Genomic DNA, 21513 nt, shown 5'->3' with positions numbered 1-21513 from the left:
TCTTCTTCATGATGTGTCAAATACACCAACGGTGAATTGTTGTTGGCATACAAGCCTCTATAGCCCTTTTCATTGACGTGCATTGATCAGTGAGAAACCCTTTCGGAGCATTTCCCCCCATGCAACGAAGCCAACATTGAAATAACCATTTGAACAACTCAATTTTTTCGTTTTTCATCAAAGCACATCCGAGAAGTATTGACTGACCGTGGTGATTCACCCCGACAAAAGAACCATGAACCAGATTATACCTTAAATAAATTACGATATTACAGAATGAAAATCATTACGTACACCCGTATAATGAATTTACACACCCAAATAACATCCAATATACACCTCTGCAGCAGATTCATAGAATAAAATTAATGTAGCAGCATAAACAATAACAGCATATTACCTGTTTGTATTGTAGGTGGTGTCAAATGAAATAACATCTTCGAAATACTCAAACGCAGCTCTGCTCCTTGCATCGGCCCAAAAAGCAAGCTTAATCGATTGATCGTCCTCGAGTTCGAGCTCGAAAAAGAAATTCTGATTCTTCTCTTTCATTCTCAATAAATATTTCCTGAATTCCTTTGCATCTTCTTGTTCCGAAACATTCCGCACTTCTCTCGTGATGTAATTCCTCACATCCTTTTCAATAAAATTTAACCGCGGTGACCCCGACTGCCGCAACGAATAATTGGAATGTTTTGCTTGGTCTGATACCGGCCTCCTCGTTATTCTCTATTGTACGACGAACGGACATGCTTAGTTCCCTGTGCTGTTTGAGCATCTCTGCTTGAGTTGGACAGCAGGGGTGTGAATGATGCAGCACGACCTTCGAGATGATCCAAGCACCAACATCCTTCAATGTGTGTATATAAATTCTTGCAAGACAATTTACACCAGCTGTGGGAATTGTCTTCTCGGTCGGAGATATTTTAGATTTTCATTTTTCCTCTCTGCTACATGTGATCAATTGATTCTTAATTTCGTTTTCCTTTTTATTTGTACTCCGAACTCTTGTAGAAAAATGTGCAGCCTTAGCATAGTCCTTGTAAAATTTTGCAGCATCTTCAAGATTTTTAAAAGTCATTCCAACCTTGGGAACAAGCTGCTCATCAACAACAGAGAGGGGCTGCAAAATACAACACGTTAAAAACAAAAAAATACTATAGAATTTCTGCACCTCATAAAAAAAATAACAATCAAAGTAACATACACCCATGGACTCCTGATATACATCCGAACGACAACAAGTCAATTAAAAATAACAAGAAAAACCATAAACTGTAAATACACCAAAACTTCCCTAAAATACACCCAAACCATCCTAAAAATATACCCAAAAAGTTCTGATCTACACCCGAGCGTCTGCTATAAATTGCAGATAATTAATCAAAACTAATACATTGGATTCAATCCACAGATTATGTTCACGCATTAATTTCACAGTCTAGGTTCACGAATTATTCAGCTAGACGATCATAATTAACTGAAACTAAATCAAACCTCAGGAACTTCGTTTGATTCAAATTCAAAATCCACTTCGCCGTGATTGAGCTCACAATCTGAGATTGAATCCACTTCGCCGTGATTAAGCTGACAATCTGAGGTTGAATCATCCATTATCTTCAAAAGGACTTCAAAATTTGATTTCAGAAACCAGAAAATCGAAATAAAACGAAACTAGCGTTACAGTTCGCAAAACTCAGGCGAATGACGAAGATCAAAGAAGTGATAAACGCAGAAAAAAGAAAAATCCAAAAGACCAGGGGAGAACGCGAGAAGGAAAACGAAGAAACTTGGAAAGAGATTCGAAGAAGGTAAGGAAATCTTTTGAAAATTGGAAGAGAGATATTCGCGCGTTAATTGATTTTGATTGAAACTAAATTCTGTTATATAGCGCATGACTTGTACGTATAAATTGCAGCGCGTTTAGGATTTTAATAAGTTCAGCACTTGTAAAACTTGTAAATGCTAATTGCTTGTATGCTAAGATTAATCCTTTTATATATTAAGAAATTACTTTGCATGAGCAATGATTCAACAACTCAAGTCTCATAGACAGAAACATTTGATTGATCAGACAACAGGCTATAATAAATAAAAGTCTATTGTATGCTATCTAAATTTTTAAGAGCATTACAATCTAGATTTTTTTTTCTTTTTCAATAAGAGATCCCTATTTCACTTTTTATATTTAAGCTATGCATATAGCAATATTTCTTACATTCCAAATAGAATATAGGCAGTATGAAATTATTTATGTTAATAATAAGAAAATTCAATTTTGTCAATTATGTGAATTCATTCTAATCATTGCCAACTATAAAAAGTTTAAGCAGACTTGTATTATTTGCTAACTATTGTATTCTGCACAAATTTAACCAAAGACATTTTAGATATTTCTAATATAAATATTAGAAAAGCTTGATCTATTTAATTTGTGGTTGGTTAATCACTAACCATAGTTTTATAAAACTTCATGCCTCTAATTCCCACCTTGTACTACTATTTGAAAGTTTGTATACTAACAGATGCAGTTCCACTCACTTTTATGTTCTAGTAAAACTCTTTAGTTTGTGTATTTCAATGGCTATCTGAATATTTTACTTGTAATTGAACCACTTTTTGTCATGATTCTTGGGACTGCCACACTTTTTTTCTGAAGCTAAGGTAAACAAATTATATATATGTTTTTTTTAATTATTATTTTGATGATTCAAATTAAGAGACATCAATAATTTTATATAAATGAGGAGTTTCTGCTCTGAATTTCAATTTCTGTATTATTCCATTGGGTTGTGTTAGGTAACCAATGACTTTCTTGAACAATATGAACAACGGACCTTAAATTTAGTTATTATTAGATATTAATTACTCATGCCACTAATTAAATTTGGAATTAATTTACTTTTTTAACCCCATTATTTACATTATTCATTGTTCATAATGTTAGTTGTCTACTTATACTTTTTCTATTCCACTTAAATCCTACTCAATTTCAATCCACATAATTTTACTAAGAGATTGGATAAACTTAAAAGTTAAAACAAAATTGTTAGATAATTTTTGGTAAATGATTTTAATTTGTTTAAGTGCTTATAGCATTTAATATAAAGTGAAGTGAGTATTCAATTAAATATTCCTATTACAATTTTAACATTTTCAGTTGTGCATGGTAATCTTTGATACATCCTCATATCAAATAATTGAAATCAGAATCAGTTAAAAATTATGTTTTCAAGAACTCTGACCAAAACAAAAATTTTGATAGTTAGTTCAGGATGCAATTCATGATGACTAACAATTCATCTTTAATTTGTGATTTCTACTTGTTGGGTTGAGATTCTGTTGCTTGTTTTATTTATTGGCTTTGCTAACTTGATTAGACCACAATTAATATAACTAACATTCGTGTCATGTATTTTGCTTGCTTTCTAAGATATATGTTCCCCTTTCACCTCAGCTACCGGTGACTATATTTCAAGAATTTGTGCTCCTTACTGAAATAAAAGCATGTTGTGGTTAGAGTTCATTCAATTATAGTAGACAAGCTTGTTTTATTAGACAAGCATGTTTATTAGAGAAAAAGAAGCAGACGCTATATATGCTAAAAAACTTTTGAACTGGAATATAAAGAGGGAAAGAACATAGAAATTGTAATACACAAAGGGATATAGAGACATGGCGTGTATTAATTGAATGAGTGGAGCCCATATATCAACAAGCTACTCACATGATCTGAGAGATTAGGGGTGTACATGGTCCGGTCTAATCTGAAGATTCGGTCCGGCCCCGAACACTTTAGGGGCTAATTTAGTGTAATTTCATCGGGTTTAGGACTGGGTAAGGATTTCAAAGATAGACCCGGTTATTATTTCGGGTCGGGTCCGGGCCATAGCTCAGGTCATCCGAACTCGGTCCGGTAGTCCGGTTATCATACACAATTAATATTTTGTGTTATTAGTAATGGATGATGGTTATTTTTATGTGGAATTTAAATATTGTAAACCTTAATATTTTGTGTTATTAGTCATTTATAAGATTATAAGTTAATGTTTTATGTTTAAAATGCATAAGATTTTAGACAAATGCATAATATTGTGTTATTTGTATTGATTTAAATATTTGGTGTTAGACAATATTAGTATTGATTATGGTTACACTATAATTTTAGAGAATGGTTGGTTCTTGTTATATTTTTTTAAGTGAATTTTACTATGTAAATTGTGAAATAAAGGTTAGAGATTAAGTGATTTTTACATGCTAAAGACCCGGCTTTTACCCGATTTTTACCAAGTTTTCACCGGTCCGAAAATGCGTAGGTTTCATCGGGTCTATGATCGGGTTAGGGTCTAAAAATTAGACTCAGTCTATATTTCGGGTCGGATCTAGGTTAAGCTAAACCCGGTGTGGCCCGACCCATGTACACCCCTACGAGAGATTGCCATGTAAATGATTAACAATTTAGTTATTTATTAATTTTACAAAAAAATAATTATATACTAATTTTTACCTAATAACATTAACCATTTTTTTGATAATAACTACTAATAAAGTTATTTAAAGGACTTTATTATAAATTTGAATTCAAAATATGAACTCAATTCTAAATTTCTAATTTTTAAGGTTATAATGATATAATATAAAATTGAGTAAATAATATAGAGACAGGAGGTAATAAACCTAAAATTTATAACAAATGACAAAAGCTTCTTGATGGTAACCACTTGGTAATTGCCATAAGATCAAAAGCGTGTTGTTCTTATGTTTTGTTTCTACTTTCTATCTCACATTCTTGGAACCATTTGCCAAAGATACAATAACTGAGAGCAATGAAGAATAAAATAATAATGAAAAAATAGAACAGATAAATATGAGAGAGGAAACAAGTTGTAGAAGAAGCTAACATGACTTATTAGTTTGGGGTTGACTTATTAATTTATATAATTTTTTAATTAAATAATAAATCATTAGAATAATTAAATATATAATAATAGAATAATCAAATGTATTTATAATAATATAATAAAAAATTAAAATAATAAATAAATATATATATATTAATTAATTAATTAGTGATTGATTTTTAATATACGGATAGAATGATTGATATATTTTGAATTTTTGATCATGTTGCATCACGGGAATGAAAAAAAGTTGAGAACAACGAAATACAAAAGATCACCACTAAACACGTAAAAATAACATAAAGACTCTGTGCTTTGACACCATATATTTTACATAAATGAACCCCCACATACATATTTTGGGGGATTATTCTATTCACTTACAAGTTGGTTTTCCATTAATAATGTTTATGTAATTATTATTTGATTCTAAAAGGTTTTGATAATCTCTTGAGAGGTCTTTTTGTTTTTAGTTTAATGACTTGCCAGTCACTCTCCACCGACACACATACATAACTGTCCGTGTTGACAACAAACACATCACTATTATACTTGTGTCGATTCAACCTTAGATCAACTATCCAACTTTTTTTTATTGTTTGTACAATTGAGATTTTAAAAATAAAAATAAAAATATTTTATGTTTGAATATACTTATAAAAGTACATTTTATTAGAATAAGAAGTAATTAAATTATTTGTAATAAAAAATATGTAAGCACCTTTTATCAAAATTACAATTATGGCATTCATACGGAATAAAAAACTATTTGACATTGTTTTAGTTTTAATAAGCAATAACCGATTATATTTTTTTATTTTAAATATGAGTGTAATAAAAAAAAATCTCACATTAAAAGTATTAATATTTGTATAGTATTACATTTAAAAGGTATGAATTTTTTTAATAGGAAAACTTATCTTTCAGCAGAAATATGGAATACATTTGTAAATTAATCTTTTTTTTTTAAAGTTCAAATAAATAACTCAAAAATACATTTGTTATGTACTTTTCAAAAATTGTAAAAGAAAAATTTTTCTTCCTTACTTTTTTTTTTTAAAAGTACAAATAAAAAATTCAAAATATAAAATAAGTATTTTATTTTTTAGTACTTCTTGTTCTTCTATGTCTTAAAATGAAAATCATAGATGGAGACATCGAGTAGTACTCAGCGTAATTGAAGGGGGATGAGCCCACTTAAGTAAAGCAAAGCTATCATTATATGTAAAGACTTTTAACAAGGGAGAGGAATCAACGAAGAAACATCCAGGAAGAACCTAGCCACCTAGCTATCATTATGGTTGACTACTTGACTTCACTTGCCTCTTTATATAACCCTAGTCTAATAGTCTTTAGCTAAGAATTAATCACACCACACTAACACACACAACATTCGATGTCATATTCTCTTTTCTCTAGTCCATCTGCTTTCAATGTTCCTCTAATCAAACATGATGTCTTTGTCAGTTTTCGAGGAACAGACATTCGCACTTCTTTTCTTAGTCATTTGACAGCAGACTTGAACCGTAATCAAATTGATTTCTTTGTTGACGATAAAAAGCTTTATCCCGGAGATGAGATTTCATCCACCCTCCTTCGAGCTATTGAGCAATCATACATTTCATTGGTTATCTTCTCTGAACACTATGCTTCTTCAAGATGGTGTATGGAAGAGCTTGTGAAGATTATTGAATGCATGGAACAGTATGAAAGGATTGTGATACCTGTTTTTTATAATGTTGATCCTTCTCATGTAAGATATCAAAAAGGAACTTTTGGAGAAGTTTTTGATGTCCACAAAGAGAGATATGAAGAGGAAATTATGCAGAATTGGAAATCTGTTCTCAAGAAGACGGCAAATTTATCTGGAATTCATTATCCATCGAAATATCGGTAAATTTTTTCATCCATAAAAATATATGCTTTTGTTATTTAGCCTCTTTTGCTGTTTGTTATTTAATTTTATATTTATTACCCCTATAGTGATTTCATCATTGCTCTTACATCAAATTAGTTTACTTTAACGATTTAGATCCTCTAAAGTTTGAATTTCACTTTAGAGAATAAAGTGTGATCTCTTACCATTTATTTTGTAAGTGGAGCCAAGAGTAAATATGAGAGAGAAATCATTCAAAAGTAGAAAATCACACTTTATTTTCTAAAGTAAAAATTCAAAATTTAGAGAATCCAAATCCTTATTTTAAATAGACTAATAGAAAAATCATATCTTTTTAGGTAAAAAAAATCAATTTTTTTTATTTTTTATTTCTTATGAGTCATAAAAAATGTATAAAAAAGTGTACACAAAAATACAAATAATATTCTTTCTTTTAAGTATTGTTGGCTAAAATTTAAATTAAAAAAGAGAGAGGAGAGAGATATGTACTACTATCTAGCAAGCAGCAATCATAGCAACTAGGAAGGAATATACATAGGTGAGTTTTATCGTATCCCTCTTAATTAAGAATAAAAATTATTCTTTCTAGTTGATTTTATTTGAATTTAATTTAATATTATATCATTAATCAATAATTAATAAATTATATTTTAAATCTCAATATTTATATTTGTATAATTTTATTAAAATTTCAAAATATTAATTAAATCTAAAAATATATCACAGTTTTATTATCCTAAAATATTCTTTAAATTATTTATAAAAGACTAAAATATTATTTTGAGAATTGTTACAAAGGATTTAGAGTATCGTTTTTAACATTATAACAAAAACAACCTTTTAGTATTAATAAAAAACTAAAATACCATTTTAAGTTAAAGATTATTAAATGATATTAGAATTAAAATTTAAATAGGATTTTAAAAATATTAAAATATTCACAGAAAATAATTATTTAATTTTATTAGAAAATATAAATTTTAATTTCATTTTTAAAAGACTAAAATACCTTTTTAGAATTAATTTTGTTTAAATATATTTAAAATTATAAATTTGAGTATTTAAAAATATTAAAATATCCCTATAATTAATTTAAAAAATTAAATCACTTTTTAGGATTAAGTTTCATAAACACTAAAATATCCTTATATATATGACTAATTAATATTGTTTGATTGTATGAAAAATTAGACATTTAAATTTAATTTTAAAATGATTAGAACACGGAAAGAGTTCATTTTAAGAAATTAAAATACCTTTCGAGAATTAATTTTAAAAGACTAAAATATTTTTATAATTAATTTTCTAAAGACTAAATAATCTCTTAAGATTAATTTGGAAAATACTAAAATACTATAGGATGAATAAAGATTATTTGGTTTTATTAGAAATCAGGAACTTGACTTTAATAATAAAAAGACTAAAATAATACCTTCTAGAATTAAAGTTGTTTAATTGTATTAAAAAATTGAATTTGATTTTAGAAAGATTAAAATAAAATAACTTTATAGTTAATTTTGAAAAGATTTAATTACCTTTTTAAAATTTAATTTGTTTATTTGTATTATAAATTTAAAACATGAGATACTAAAAGATCCTCTTAATCATATTTTAAAAAACCAAAATACCTTTTCAAGATTAATTTTAAAAGACTTTATAAATGGTTTAATTATTCTGTCGGTACCTATAGTTTTACAGAATTTTTAATTAGGTCCCTATACTTTTTTTATATTCGTTTTATTTATCAAAATATTTTATTAATTCTAACGTTTTTATTACGACAGAAACTTAATTACAAAATCTGATATAATATAGAAACTTAATCAAAAAAAATATAAAAATTTAATCAAAAATTTAATAAAATTATAAAAGTCGATAGAATAATTAAACCTAGATAGTAGTGTACTAGTGTCTGAAATATTCCCAATCGTCTCACTTTTTTTTTTTTAGTTATTGTTCATTATTTTGGAGAAATCCACATTCTTGTGTTGTTCGGCTAATTTTTTTTTTAGAAATGGATGAGCATGCTGTTGTATACTTGTAATATCCATTATTATGGGTAAGTTTGGTGTTTTTTTTTAATATAAAAAATCATTTTTTAAATTGAATTATCAAATCAGATAATCAAATTTGAGCGTAGTATTAAAATTTCAAAAGAAATTTGAGGGTCAAATTTTATGATGGCTAAGATGTAAATTTTGTAGGTACACAAATAAAAAATATATATTTATGATTTTAAAATGATAAAAAATTTATAAACACAAATCTGATATTTAAATGTTTTATTTAAAAAAATAAAAAATTCATAAACACAAACCTAACCATAAGATTTTGATATCAAAATTTGATTTTTAGAATTTATTTTAATTGTCTTCCACAATTTCATGATAAATTTCTCACTTTTATAATACAACAAAAAATATATTCCTCTCTAATATTTAAAATAAAAAAAACTATTCTAGACCATCTATTTATTTTATTAATCAATAAAATATTTATCTTTGAGAAAAAAAATAATTTTAAAAGATTAAAATATCCTTTCTGAGTTAAAATTATTTAATTGTATTAAAAATTAGAAGTATCAATTTACTAATACTAGAATACTTTTTTTTAATTTTAAAATGGTTAAATTTAGGATTCGTTTTAAAAGGAATCAAATAAATTACCTTTTAACATTAACTTTGTTTAGTTGTATTCGAAATTTGGTTTTGATTAAAAAAAAAATATTATTTTACACATACATAAAAATATTAGTATAAGAATAAAAATATTTTAATATCAATGAGCTATAACTCAAATGATATAGTTTTTCCATATTTATTTGCGAATTTGAGTCTTTCAATCTTTGGTAAAAAAAAAAAAATATTTTAATATCATAATTATTATTATCTTAGTATTCTAAATTGAATAAAGTTACATAAACAATTTTGAATTAAATATTTTCATAAATTTTCACATAGCTTTATAAATTTGTAATTACATAATTGTTAAATTTTATATATCTATTTAAATTTCGTGACATGCGCGGATATAGATCTAGTTTCATACTAAATTGTACAAATAAACAGAGTTATGCATTCACCTTAAGTTGGTCATATCTGTTTCAACTGAGAAAAGCAAACTGACAAAGATTTTCATTAGAATAAAGAAACAGCAATAAATAATAATATTTAGTTACTTTAGATATTAAAAAAGTTAGCTACACATGGAAAAAAAAATTCACTTTTATAAAAAAAAATTTAAAAATAAATTTAATATATTTTACTAAATATCGAAATTGCTTGATATAATTAGTATTAAAATATAAATTCACTAAAATCACCAGCTTAAACATGCTCATTTTCTTTTTTATTACTCGTCTCCGTTATTATTGTTTTTTTTCCCTCTTCTTATTCTTGTCTATTTTTACTTGTACTATGATATACTTTCTCCTTTTCTTTTCCATATACGATAGAAATGAATCAGAACTCATCCAAGATATTGTCAAGAATATTTCGGAAAAATTGTCGCATCTTTTTTCAAATGCACCCCAAGACCTTGTCGGAATTGATGAGCATTTTAAATTTCTTCAACCTTTAATGGCAATGGAGTCTGATGAAGTTCGAACTGTGGGAATTTGGGGCATGGGAGGCATAGGTAAAACAACAATTGCTAGAGCAATATTCGACAGATATGCCTCTCGATATGAAGGTTGCTGCTTTCTACAAAATGTAAGAGAAGAATCACAAAAGTGTGGTGAACACAGCTTATATGAGAAACTTATTTCTGAACTACTTGAGGGAGAACATCTCCTTGTGAAGGGATCAGCCCATGCAAGATCTATGTATGTCAAGAGAAGGTTGAGTCGGAAAAAGGTGCTCATAGTGCTTGATGATGTGGATGCATTAGACAAGTTAGATTATCTAACAAAAGAACCAATCTGTCTGGGAGCAGGTAGTATGGTCATTGTAACAACAAGAGACGAGCAAATTCTACTTGCTAAAAGGAGTGGATAAAAGATACAAGGTTTTGGGATTGAGCTTTGACAGTTCCCATGAGCTTTTTTGCTTAAAAGCCTTTCACAAAAGCTGTCCTGAAAATGGATACAGAGAGCTTTTAAAAATGGCAGTTAATTACACAAAGGGCAATCCATTAGCATTAAAAGTATTGGGATCCTTTCTACACTCAAGGAGCATAAAAGAATGGGAAAGTGCATTGAAAAAACTCAGGGTTCATCCCAATGTGGACATCTACAATGTCTTAAAATTGAGTTATGATGGATTAGATGATTCAGAAAAGAACATATTCCTTGACATTGCATTCTTTTTCAGAGGAGAATACATGGATAATGTTATAAGGTTTCTAGACTCGTGTAATTTCTTTGGCGACATTGGAATAAGCACTCTTGAGCGTAAAGCTCTTATAACTATTGTCGGCGATACAATAGAAATGCATGACTTGATACAACAAATGGGTTGGGAAGTCGTTCGCCGAGAATCAAATAAAGATTCTGGAAAGCTCACTCGAATAAATAAAGCTGAAGATTTCTGCAACTTATTGAAAAATAGTGAGGTAAGAAACTGGTACACCTATTTTGTTTTTGCATGTATTAAACTATTACAATAGCATTTTGTTAGTACTCGTTTTTGGTTTTCAGGAAAAGAGTTTAGTAGAAGGCATTATGATAGACTTGTCCCAAATTGGAGATTTACACTTAAATGCCGACACCTTTAAAAATATGCCTCGTCTAAGATTTCTTAAGTTTTATGATCCTTGGGATCGAAGACAGTCCAAAGTCCATGTTCCCACAACCCTGGACCCGTTTCCGGCAAAACTCAGCTATTTGGAGTGGAATAGTTGTCCTCTGAATTCTCTACCATTAAGGTTTTGTGCAGAAAAACTTGTTGAGCTTAGGATGACTAACAGTCAAATTTCTAAACTCTGGGATGGAGCACAGGTACTAATACCAATATGAACTTCTGTTTTATCCATTTTCTTTTAATTGGAAATCAAGGATTTTTGCATAATGTAATGAATGTATCTCTAAATTGTTACAGGATTTTGTGAATTTGACAAAGCTTGACCTTAGTGGATGTATAAAGTTGGTAGAGCTCCCAGACTTCAGTAAAGCAACGAAGCTTAAAAGCTTAAACCTTTGGGATTGTGAAAATCTATGTCAACTTCATCCATCTATTTTATCCATCCAAACACTTGAGGAATTGCAGCTTTATGGTTGCGAAAAATTGAAGAGTGTCAAAGGCAACACATATTTGAAATCTCTTAAAAGACTCGAGGTTCGACTGTGCTTAAGCCTGGAGGAATTTTCGGTGTCATCAGAGAAACTGACGACTTCGTATTTCTCTTTTTCGAGAATTAAGAGTTTACCATATGAATTCTATTGCTCTACATATCTTGTGTCTCTTTGTCTTTGGCATTGCAGAGAGCTAATTGAGCTTCCATACCATATGAAAACCCTATCAAGCTTATTGAGTCTGGACGTAAGTGGTTGTTGTAGTCTTCGATCTATACCGGAGCTTCCACCATCTATTGAAGTGCTTCTTGCTAATGGGTGCACATCACTGGAAAGAATATTCAGTTTGAAGGCAGCATTTAGTTTGAACAGAAGACAGATCTCATTTGAAAATTGCGTGAAATTGGAAGAGGAGTCGCTGAATGATATTATGGAAGATGCCCATCTCACAATATTGAAAAATGTTTTGTATTGGTTAACAGGTCAATATCAGATGATAAATTATTATGAATATCGTAGAATGGATGGTCGTATTTGTTATCCAGGGTACAAAGTTCCAAAGTGGTTTGGATGTCAGACAACAGAAGCGTCCATAACAATTGAACTTGATCAACCTTACTACCACTTGTTGGGTTTCATCTTCTGTTGTGCTGTTTCTCAAAACTTACCTCCTCCTTTTTTTAATAAATGGGTTACTCTCACTATCAGGTGTGAATACGGCCACTTCGGAGATGATGTTAAGCACACATTTCAAATTATAAGGCCAAACTTTGTTCCTGAAAGACGACGGAACTCTGAAGATCACGTTTTTATTTGGACTTATCAATTTCCTGATGAAGACATGCTTACGGAAATTGAAATGTGTGATGATGATGACAGCACTAGCAACCAAAAGATGTCATTCAGATTCAGTGTTGATAGATCTGATGAATATGGGAAGAGAGTAGAAGAAAGGAAAAAATTGGTTTTTATCAAAGGGTGTGGGATTTTGCCAATGTATGCCTCAACTGTCGTGGATGTCATTCAAAAACTTGAATTGGAGTTCAAGTTGCAGTTGAACCCTCATCGTCATAACTCCATCACAAGGCAGAGTATAGACGCACTGAAAAGCAAGATGATCCGGAAGATTAAAGGAAAATCACATCGACTCCCGAAGAAGTAAATTGCATGACCAAGAATAGGAGTTAGCTGCTTGATCAAAGGTATTATTAATCAGGCACATTCTAAAATGATTATAATTATTGATGTGCACGTTTATGTTATTGAAATGCACTTATTTTATTCATTTGCAGAGTAGTCTGGATTTAAAAGGCAGCAAGGGGGAGTACTACCACTGCATTTGATTTTCAACATTAGCAAAAGCTTCATGCCTCTAATTCCACCTTGTACTACTATTTGAAAGTTTGTACAAACAGATGCACTTACATTCACCTTTGTGGTCTTGTAAACCTCTTATTTGATTTGTGTATCCTAATGTAATTGAACCACTTTTTGTCATGATTCTTGGGAATGCCACACTTTTTTTTACACAAGTGAGGAGTCTCTATTCTTAAGTTTTAATTTATGTATTATTGCATGTAAAGCCTTCTCAAATTCACACGATTTTAATTTATTCTGGTACTTCTAGCATTCAATCAAAAGATTCCCGTTTCAATTTTAATAGCATGATACATTTTCATTAATTATACAGATTCTTTTTTTTTTTTGTTTCCCACAGTCAAGGACTAATCCGCCGCGGTACTGAGCTCCATTTAAGGGTTTGCCGCTGGCCAATGGGTTGCTGCATGCACAAAGCGGGATTCGAGCCCCCGACACTTGCTTAAGCGGACTAGTGAGCTAACCACTAGACCAACCCAACTTGGTTAATTATACAGATTCTATTAGCAGACATGAGTAAATGGTTTGAGTAATCATTTAAGCCCAATAATCCAAGCCTGCCTCCATTGAATTTTCAAGAAATGCATCATTACCAAGTTTTATTTCTCTCTCTCTCTACCTACATATACACATGGTTCCTACATATACACATGGTTCCTCTGTTGGTAGAGAGAGAGAGAGACAGAGAAATAGAACTACTCTCATTATTCTTGCTCTGCAGCAGTCCCAGCAGTGTAAATAGCATCAACTTCATTTGTCTCTCACCATTTCAAAACTAGGCCTAATTTATTCAATACTTAGCTACATCATCGCATGACTCATCATAAAACTAATTTATACTTTGAATGAGTTATCATTTATGCATTTAAAAATAAAATATTTATTGACTATAATTCAATCTAGAGATAATATAGTCACCAAAAAAAAAAATCTAGAGATAATATAAAAAACCAAAAAACTAGATATTAGAATGTGCAGAGTCACACTAAAATTTAAAGTTAATATAGTGAATGTAAACAAAATATGAGTTTAAAATTTTTTAAATAACAAGTTAGAACAATGGACTAATAACTCTCTGGTCAAGAAGTAAAAATAATTAAAGAAAAGAATTTGACAACATCAAACCTTCAAATTTTAAGCATATATCGAATCTTAACACTTTTAAGTCACGTCAAATAATTAAAAAAATTCGATGGATAATTAATATCAAGATACACACTAAAAATTATATTTAAACAAAATTACTGTCAAAAATGAAATTATTTTTAAACTAATTATTAGCTAGCTAGGAATGCGTAAAATTATTCTTAAAAAAGAAAACAAAAAACACATTTTATTCCGTATTAAAAAAATTCATATATATTTCCATATCTTGATGCTCCTTTTGTTGTTGTTCCACAACCCCCTGTATTGTCCTGAATAACCGCCAAAACTGAGCCTCACAAGCATCGTGCCCCCCATTCTCTCTCTTTCTCCTCTTTATATCTTGGCTTATATAATATTAACTTCCAAGTTACAAGTTCCATCCAACCATCTTAGCTTTCTCTCTTCTGTGAAATTGTGACGAAGACAATGGCTTTGAACTCCAGAAAGGGAAATGGGTCAAAAGCCACTGCTGAAGAAGCTTCATGGTACTGTGCTCTTCTCCTTCTTTCTTCCACTCTCCTAATCATGCTAACTATCTTCACTGATGAACACAATAGCAGCACTATTATTACTCTCCGACGACCCTGCGAGGAGATCTATGTGGTCGGAGAAGGGGAGACACTTCACACGATAAGTGACAAGTGCGGTGACCCTTATATCGTTGACAACAACCCTCATATCCATGACCCTGATGATGTCTTCCCTGGCCTTGTCATCAAGATTACACCTTCTTCTTCTTCTCAATAATATTTGTAGTCAAATTTGTTATAATAATTATTATTAGTTATTAAGGTATATATGCATTTGAACGTTGAACTCTTTTATATGCTACTATATAAGTATATATAATGTGAAACTCTTTTTAGTATTGATGAGGTGATATATAATGCAACATATGTTATTCATGTAGCCAACATATGAATTTTCGTTTTATGTATAAATAAATTGTAATGAATTAAGCTGCTTATTATTTCATTTATATAGTCGTCTTTCATACAAGTTACGAATAATTTGTGGAAGAAGAAGCCAGAGCATACATATGGTTATAGCTAAAGAAAGTTTAATCTATGCAGTAGTTTCATAAAATAATATAAAAATAATGTAAAAAAAAAGATAAATATTTGATTGTGGAACACTAGAACTTGTCGGTTAGATAGATGAGCTAGAAGATGTTTTGTTCATAGTGTGTGCGGTTGATTCAAAGATTTTAGGACAAACTTCTAAAGAAGTCATTGTCAAGGAACCATTTATTTTACATTCTCGTACAGTTAAGGACTGAACAAATTGTATGCTTCTCAATTTTTAAAGATTTTCTCTCTTACCTCTTACCGATTTTATTTTGTTTTTTTTTATGCAATGCTTTTTATGTTTATCTTCTGATTCAATTGTTGAGTTGTCATCACAATTCAAAAACTTAAGTGATAAAGAGATTGATACATGTATATATTATCTGATCAATTTTTAAATAATATAACACTTTTTAAAATATACTATATAGTTAATTAATTTACCTCTTCATACCAACGAGCTATAACTCAAATGAATCGTATTTTTAGAGTTTGCACATATAAATTAATAAAATTTATTTGTTGAATATAAATTTAATATTTATTTTGATAAAATAATAATCAAATGTATCAACATAAAAGATAGTGTTTATTATCCAGGTTACAAAGTCCCAAAGTGGTTCAGATGTCAAACAGAAGAAGCATCCATATTTATCTAATCCAGGTTGTAACGAAGACATAGTGGCAGTGATGTTTATGGCTGCACTTGTAAACGAAAGATGTCAATTCATTATATTCAGTGTTGATAGGATTAAGAAAGGGAAGAGAGTCGAAGATGATGAAGATTATTTTATCAAAGGCTGTGTTCAATTTTTCATAATCATTATTATTGTTATTAGTTTTTTAATGTATATATGCATATGAACATTGTACTGTCTTATAAATTATATGTTACTATATATAGAGAATGTGAAACTCTTCTATTATTGAGCTCAATATAAAATGCAACATATGTTATTCATATAGCCATCTTCTTTTCTTATCTCAAAATCGCAAACACCCTAGGCCTATAGGCTATAGCTATTTGCCTATTTCATTTATATGCTATATATATACACTTGGAATTCAAACTAAACTTATTAGATTTCTCATCTAATTTAAAAAAAATTTAAAATAAGTTTTTAGGGAAAAAAAACCTGATGTTTACATTATTATTTCTTATGCACACATTTTTTGTATTTTTGATGGTATAAAAGATTGTTTTTTATCTTATCACATTTTTTTATCAATCACTTTTAATATCAAAAATAAAAAATCCACAAAAGAATATACACGAAAATAATAACAATAATAATAATTAGAGGAAGTAGTGTAATTAAAACCACATTAATAATTCATGAAATTATTTTTAATTAAAACAAAAGTAATAAAAAATTGGTTTCTTCCTTCATTTTTCTCCCTTTTTTTCAGAAAAAAAGTAAAATATATTTTCACGTACGATTTCCATTTCCCCTTGAATATTTCCAGAATCTGAGAAAGAACAAATAAAAGTTCACTTTTCTCAGCTTAGATTTCTTCATAAACAAACAAGCACACACAATAACAGAAAACAAACCACCCCGGTCTTCTCTCTCTTTCCCAAGATTCATTCATTCAATCATCAAACCAAAAACCACATCACAGAGAGAAAGAGAGAGAGAAGTGGGTGTGTTTGTTATATAATCATAGAATGGAGAGAACTTCGGAGGTGGAAGGTACGGTGAGGAACATTCTAGAAGAAGAGACACTGAAGTGGGTGTTCGTGGGAGGAAAAGGGGGAGTTGGAAAAACAACATGCAGCTCCATCATCTCCGTGCTCCTCTCCCAAGTCAGATCCTCCGTTCTCATCATCTCAACCGACCCTGCTCACAATCTTAGCGATGCTTTCCAGCAGAAGTTCACTCACACCCCTATTCTTGTCAACGGTTTCACCAATCTCTATGCGATGGTACTAACTATGCATGCTTTCTATCTATCTATCTTTTTACATTCATGCTTCAAAGCCATGTTTTTTGTGATGCTTTGTTCCTTCTGTAATATGATTTATTATGTTTATTGTTATTATTAATGAAAGTTTATGTCTTTTCATGAATTTGAGCATGCCCATCATGTCATTTCTATTGGTCCATGCTTCAAAACCATTTTTTATGCTTTGAGGAGCTTGGAAAAAGATGCAATTTTTTATGAATTTGAGCATATCTCTTGTTGTAATTCTGAGGTTCTAAAATCATCTCATTTGATGCTTTGTGATTGGATGATATAATTTTTTTCCATTCTTAATTAAAAAAGCATGCCTTCTGATGAATTTCAACATGGCCATTTTAAGTTGTTAGTTCTTCCGGATTATGCTGCAAAAACATGTCATGTAATTTGATTTATTACTATTACTAGTAAAAGTTTAGGCTTTTGATGAATTTGATCATGCCCATGTTGTCTAATGCTTTCTTAGGAACCTGATATGCAGGAATTCGTTTCGGTTTTTCTTTTTTGTAATTATATTCTGAAATTTTGATCCTTTGCAGGAGGTGGATCCTGTGGCTGAACAAGAGAACCCCTCAGGCTCTGATGGAATGGAAAAATGGTTCTCAGAGTTAGCTGGTGCAATTCCTGGAATCGATGAGGCCATGAGCTTCGCGGAGATGCTAAAGTAAGATTTCTTTGACTCTTAATCATGTTAAACAATTTCTTTTAACTACCTTCTCAATTAGTTTTCATTTGATAAGCCTCTGTTGACATATAATAACTTACAGATTGGTGCAGACACTGGATTATTCTGTAATAGTATTTGATACTGCTCCCACTGGCCATACACTCAGGCTATTGCAATTCCCATCTGTTTTAGAGAAGGGCCTTGCAAAAATGATGTCTTTGAAAAGCAAATTTGGTGGATTGCTTAATCAGGTATGAACTTAATACTTCTTTTCTTCATCACATGATATTTCATCCACTAGTTAGAAGTTGATTACATTCTGGTTATGTTTCTAATACTGTGATGATCTTGACCTATTTCTAACATATAGAAGATTTATCTGATAACAGGATTTTGTTCTTTCATCAGATTTTTTCTTTATTTTTTCTTTTATAGGTAGATGGTTCTCTAGCCATCTTTTGATGCATGATGAGTTATTTTGTTATTAATATTATTTCTTTTCAATAATTATATATATGCTGAGTGGAATATTGTTTGATTTTTCATTGGATAGTACGAGTTTGTTTGCTTCAACATCCATAGTGTAATAGGAAACTTTTTTAAATTTACACCACAGATGACTCGTATGTTTGGTATGGGTGATGATTTTGGTGATGATGCAATTCTTGGGAGGCTTGAAGGCATGAAGGATGTAATTGAACAAGTTAACCAGCAATTCAAAGATCCGGTATTTACTCCATTTAATGTCTGTTATTAATTGTTTTTAACATAATGATTTTTCTCCTCTTCACCAAATTAGATGTTCTTTTAAGGCTTGGGAATCTTGTTTTAGCTCTCTTCGTTTGACAATTAATGTGATCAACTAAAGCGTTCTAATTACCATATTTTAATTATTTATGGTAATTCTTATATGCTTGGCGTTGTATTAGTCACCAAGTACGGTACCAATAATCTTCTTCCAATTAATCTCTGATATACTTCTTTTGATCACAGGACATGACAACTTTCGTGTGTGTTTGCATTCCGGAATTCCTCTCACTTTATGAAACGGAGAGATTGGTTCAACAACTTGCAAAGTTCGAGATAGAAACACACAATATCATTATTAATCAAGTAATCCATGACGAAGAAGGTAGTGTGCTTTCCATATCCTTTAAAATGAGTTCATCGGAAGTTAGCAAAATTCTATATCTGTGAATGTATATACTGTCTGCTAAACTGTTTGTCCTTGTAGATGTTGAATCCAAGTTACTTCAAGCAAGAATGAAAATGCAACAGAAATATCTGAATCAATTTTATGAATTGTATGATGACTTTCACATCACCAAGTTGCCATTACTCCCAGAAGAGGTAAGTCGTTCACTTGTTGTATTGTTGATAATGATATTCAGGGACGATCGATGCATATATGTAACAATTACAACTATGTTGGTTACATGGCTCCGAGGATGTCATACTGTCATATCATAGAATCTAGAGAATATTCAATTGCAACCTCCCAAAGTGAACAACGGCTCATGTGCATTTTATACCCTAAACTTTGCAATTTGACACTCTAAAGTTGTCAAACGATGCAAAAAAAGACATTCAATTAACTTTTCTTCCAAACTTTCTCTTCTTCAAAGGGTAATTGTGTTCATAGAACACTTTCCACATGAACATGTGATTTTGTAGGGAATGAAAGTTAACTAAAGGTTTTTTTCACACCGTTTGACAACTTAAAATTGTTGGATTGCGAGTTAAGAAAGGTTAGGGTGTAAAATACACCAAGTTTATTCCTTAAAGGTTGTTACATGGAGCATACGTATATAGTATCTTGTTTATGTCAACCTTTAACTAGGAAGTGCACATTATAGGTTACTGGGGTTGAAGCTCTGAAAGCATTTTCAAAACATTTTAAGACGCCGTATCAACCATCATGCAGTACAGACCCAGAGGAGCGGTTAGAGCGCAGAGTACTGGGACTAAAGCAGCAGCTAAGCGAGGCGGAAGAACAGTTGGCCATAATCAGAAAGGAGAAGGCTTGATGGATCTTCCATTAATGAATAATAGGCATTTTTGGTCCACATTCTTTTTATTCATTCTATTTATTTTATTTAATGTTACAACTTAGAAGTAGCTTTCTCATGTAAACAAGAAAGAGAAAAAAGAAAAGAAAAAAAAAACAGAGGTTAGTCCAAGTTGTTTCATGAATATTCTTTTATTCTTCACTTGTATATCACAGATTTTTGAGTTGGACACTTTCATATCAATATACTTTAGTTTAGGTTGCTTCAAATTCCAAGTAAAAGTGACATGCAAAATAATAACTCTAGTTTGTTATTGGTAGAAAATTTTCTTGTGTGTGACTTTTTTTTAAAAGCTTGACACAAATGATAAAATGATGTTTGGTCTTGCTTCTGCTTCAAATTTCTGATGATGGTTAAATTTTGCTCACTTATTTTTTGGGGTGAAATTAAACTTCCAAAGTGTGCTATGTGAATGGTAGTAACTTTATTAACTTTTGGTAACATATGTGCTTGTAAATATGTAAATTCACATTGTAAACAACTTGCAGAAAGAATAGTACAATGTATATTTACCATATTGTTAATGAAGTAAGAACTTAGTTCTCAAGAAAGTGACATTTTTCTTATTATTTGATGGGATTTTCAATGCTTAACTGGGATTACTTTTGTAAGAGAATACCGATAAATTTGACAAAAAAAAAAATTAATGACATGTTTATCGGTGTTCTAACTAATTTCAGTTGATATCTTTTTAGTCTAGAAAGCAAATTAAGCTATGTAATAATAATGACAATAACAATAATAAGGTAATTCCATTGCAATCTATATTCCCTTATATGATGTTTTACATGATTTTAAGAGTAAGAATATCATTTAGAGAACCATTTTTTTTAACTGCTTCAATTAACTTCGTGCAAGTGCTTACACCAAAAATAATTAATCTACCAGAAAATATTAATACATAAAAAACTTTATCAGCTACAATGTCATCAAGTTGAGATGGCCGAGTTGGTCTAAGGCGCCAGATTAAGGTTCTGGTCCGAAAGGGCGTGGGTTCAAATCCCACTCTCAACATTCCTTCATTATATCTTCATTTTAATGGACTTGGGCTTCCCTACTACTTATTTTGGGTTTTTTTTTTCCTTTAACAATGGGCTTCCTCTTTGAGCAAAATTTTTGAAAAACCAAACTCATTTTTCAGTTCAAAGTAAGAAGTAACTAGTAACTACTACAACCCCAGCAGAAAAAACAATTGTT

The 21513-nt window shown here is 30.2% G+C and overlaps 5 protein-coding genes and 1 non-coding gene across 7 annotated transcripts; all 6 read left to right on the top strand.

Annotated features, from left to right (window-relative positions):
* The first annotated feature begins 6297 nt into the window (after nucleotides 1-6297).
* On the top strand, nucleotides 6298-6798 carry LOC112754579 (toll/interleukin-1 receptor-like protein). The gene has a single exon (XM_025802258.3). It carries the CDS (start codon nucleotides 6298-6300, stop codon nucleotides 6796-6798), a length of 501 nt encoding a protein of 166 aa, XP_025658043.2.
* Nucleotides 6799-10382: 3584 nt separating this feature from the next.
* LOC140177440 (disease resistance protein Roq1-like) lies at nucleotides 10383-10793 on the top strand. Its single transcript, XM_072210546.1, has one exon. It carries the CDS (start codon nucleotides 10383-10385, stop codon nucleotides 10791-10793), a length of 411 nt encoding a protein of 136 aa, XP_072066647.1.
* LOC112754566 (disease resistance protein RML1B) lies at nucleotides 10414-13560 on the top strand. Of its 2 annotated transcripts, none has more exons than XM_025802249.2 (4): nucleotides 10414-11349; nucleotides 11435-11734; nucleotides 11835-13230; nucleotides 13326-13560. In XM_025802249.2, the coding sequence occupies exons 1-3, from the start codon at nucleotides 10900-10902 to the stop codon at nucleotides 13188-13190; spliced, it is 2106 nt and encodes a 701-aa protein (XP_025658034.1). In that variant the 5' UTR covers nucleotides 10414-10899; the 3' UTR covers nucleotides 13191-13230; nucleotides 13326-13560. The 2 variants fall into 2 exon arrangements, with proteins under 2 accessions (XP_025658034.1, XP_025658024.1); XM_025802239.2 differs by having other exon boundaries at nucleotides 13321-13560.
* Nucleotides 13561-14977: 1417 nt separating this feature from the next.
* Nucleotides 14978-15298, top strand: LOC112754589 (uncharacterized). Its single transcript, XM_025802275.3, has one exon. It carries the CDS (start codon nucleotides 14978-14980, stop codon nucleotides 15296-15298), a length of 321 nt encoding a protein of 106 aa, XP_025658060.1.
* Nucleotides 15299-17136: 1838 nt separating this feature from the next.
* On the top strand, nucleotides 17137-20525 carry LOC112754557 (ATPase GET3A). Its single transcript, XM_025802227.3, has 7 exons — nucleotides 17137-17545; nucleotides 18120-18244; nucleotides 18348-18498; nucleotides 18864-18974; nucleotides 19241-19379; nucleotides 19482-19597; nucleotides 20104-20525. The coding sequence occupies exons 1-7, from the start codon at nucleotides 17288-17290 to the stop codon at nucleotides 20272-20274; spliced, it is 1071 nt and encodes a 356-aa protein (XP_025658012.1). The 5' UTR covers nucleotides 17137-17287; the 3' UTR covers nucleotides 20275-20525.
* Nucleotides 20526-21249: 724 nt separating this feature from the next.
* Nucleotides 21250-21330, top strand: TRNAL-AAG (transfer RNA leucine (anticodon AAG)). The gene has a single exon. It is a non-coding gene; the product is annotated as a tRNA-Leu (tRNA).
* Nucleotides 21331-21513: the final 183 nt, after the last annotated feature.

This window comes from Arachis hypogaea, chromosome 2 (assembly GCF_003086295.3).
Source record: "Arachis hypogaea cultivar Tifrunner chromosome 2, arahy.Tifrunner.gnm2.J5K5, whole genome shotgun sequence".
Taxonomy (NCBI): domain Eukaryota; kingdom Viridiplantae; phylum Streptophyta; class Magnoliopsida; order Fabales; family Fabaceae; genus Arachis; species Arachis hypogaea.
This window is presented reverse-complemented; position numbering and strand designations above follow the sequence as displayed.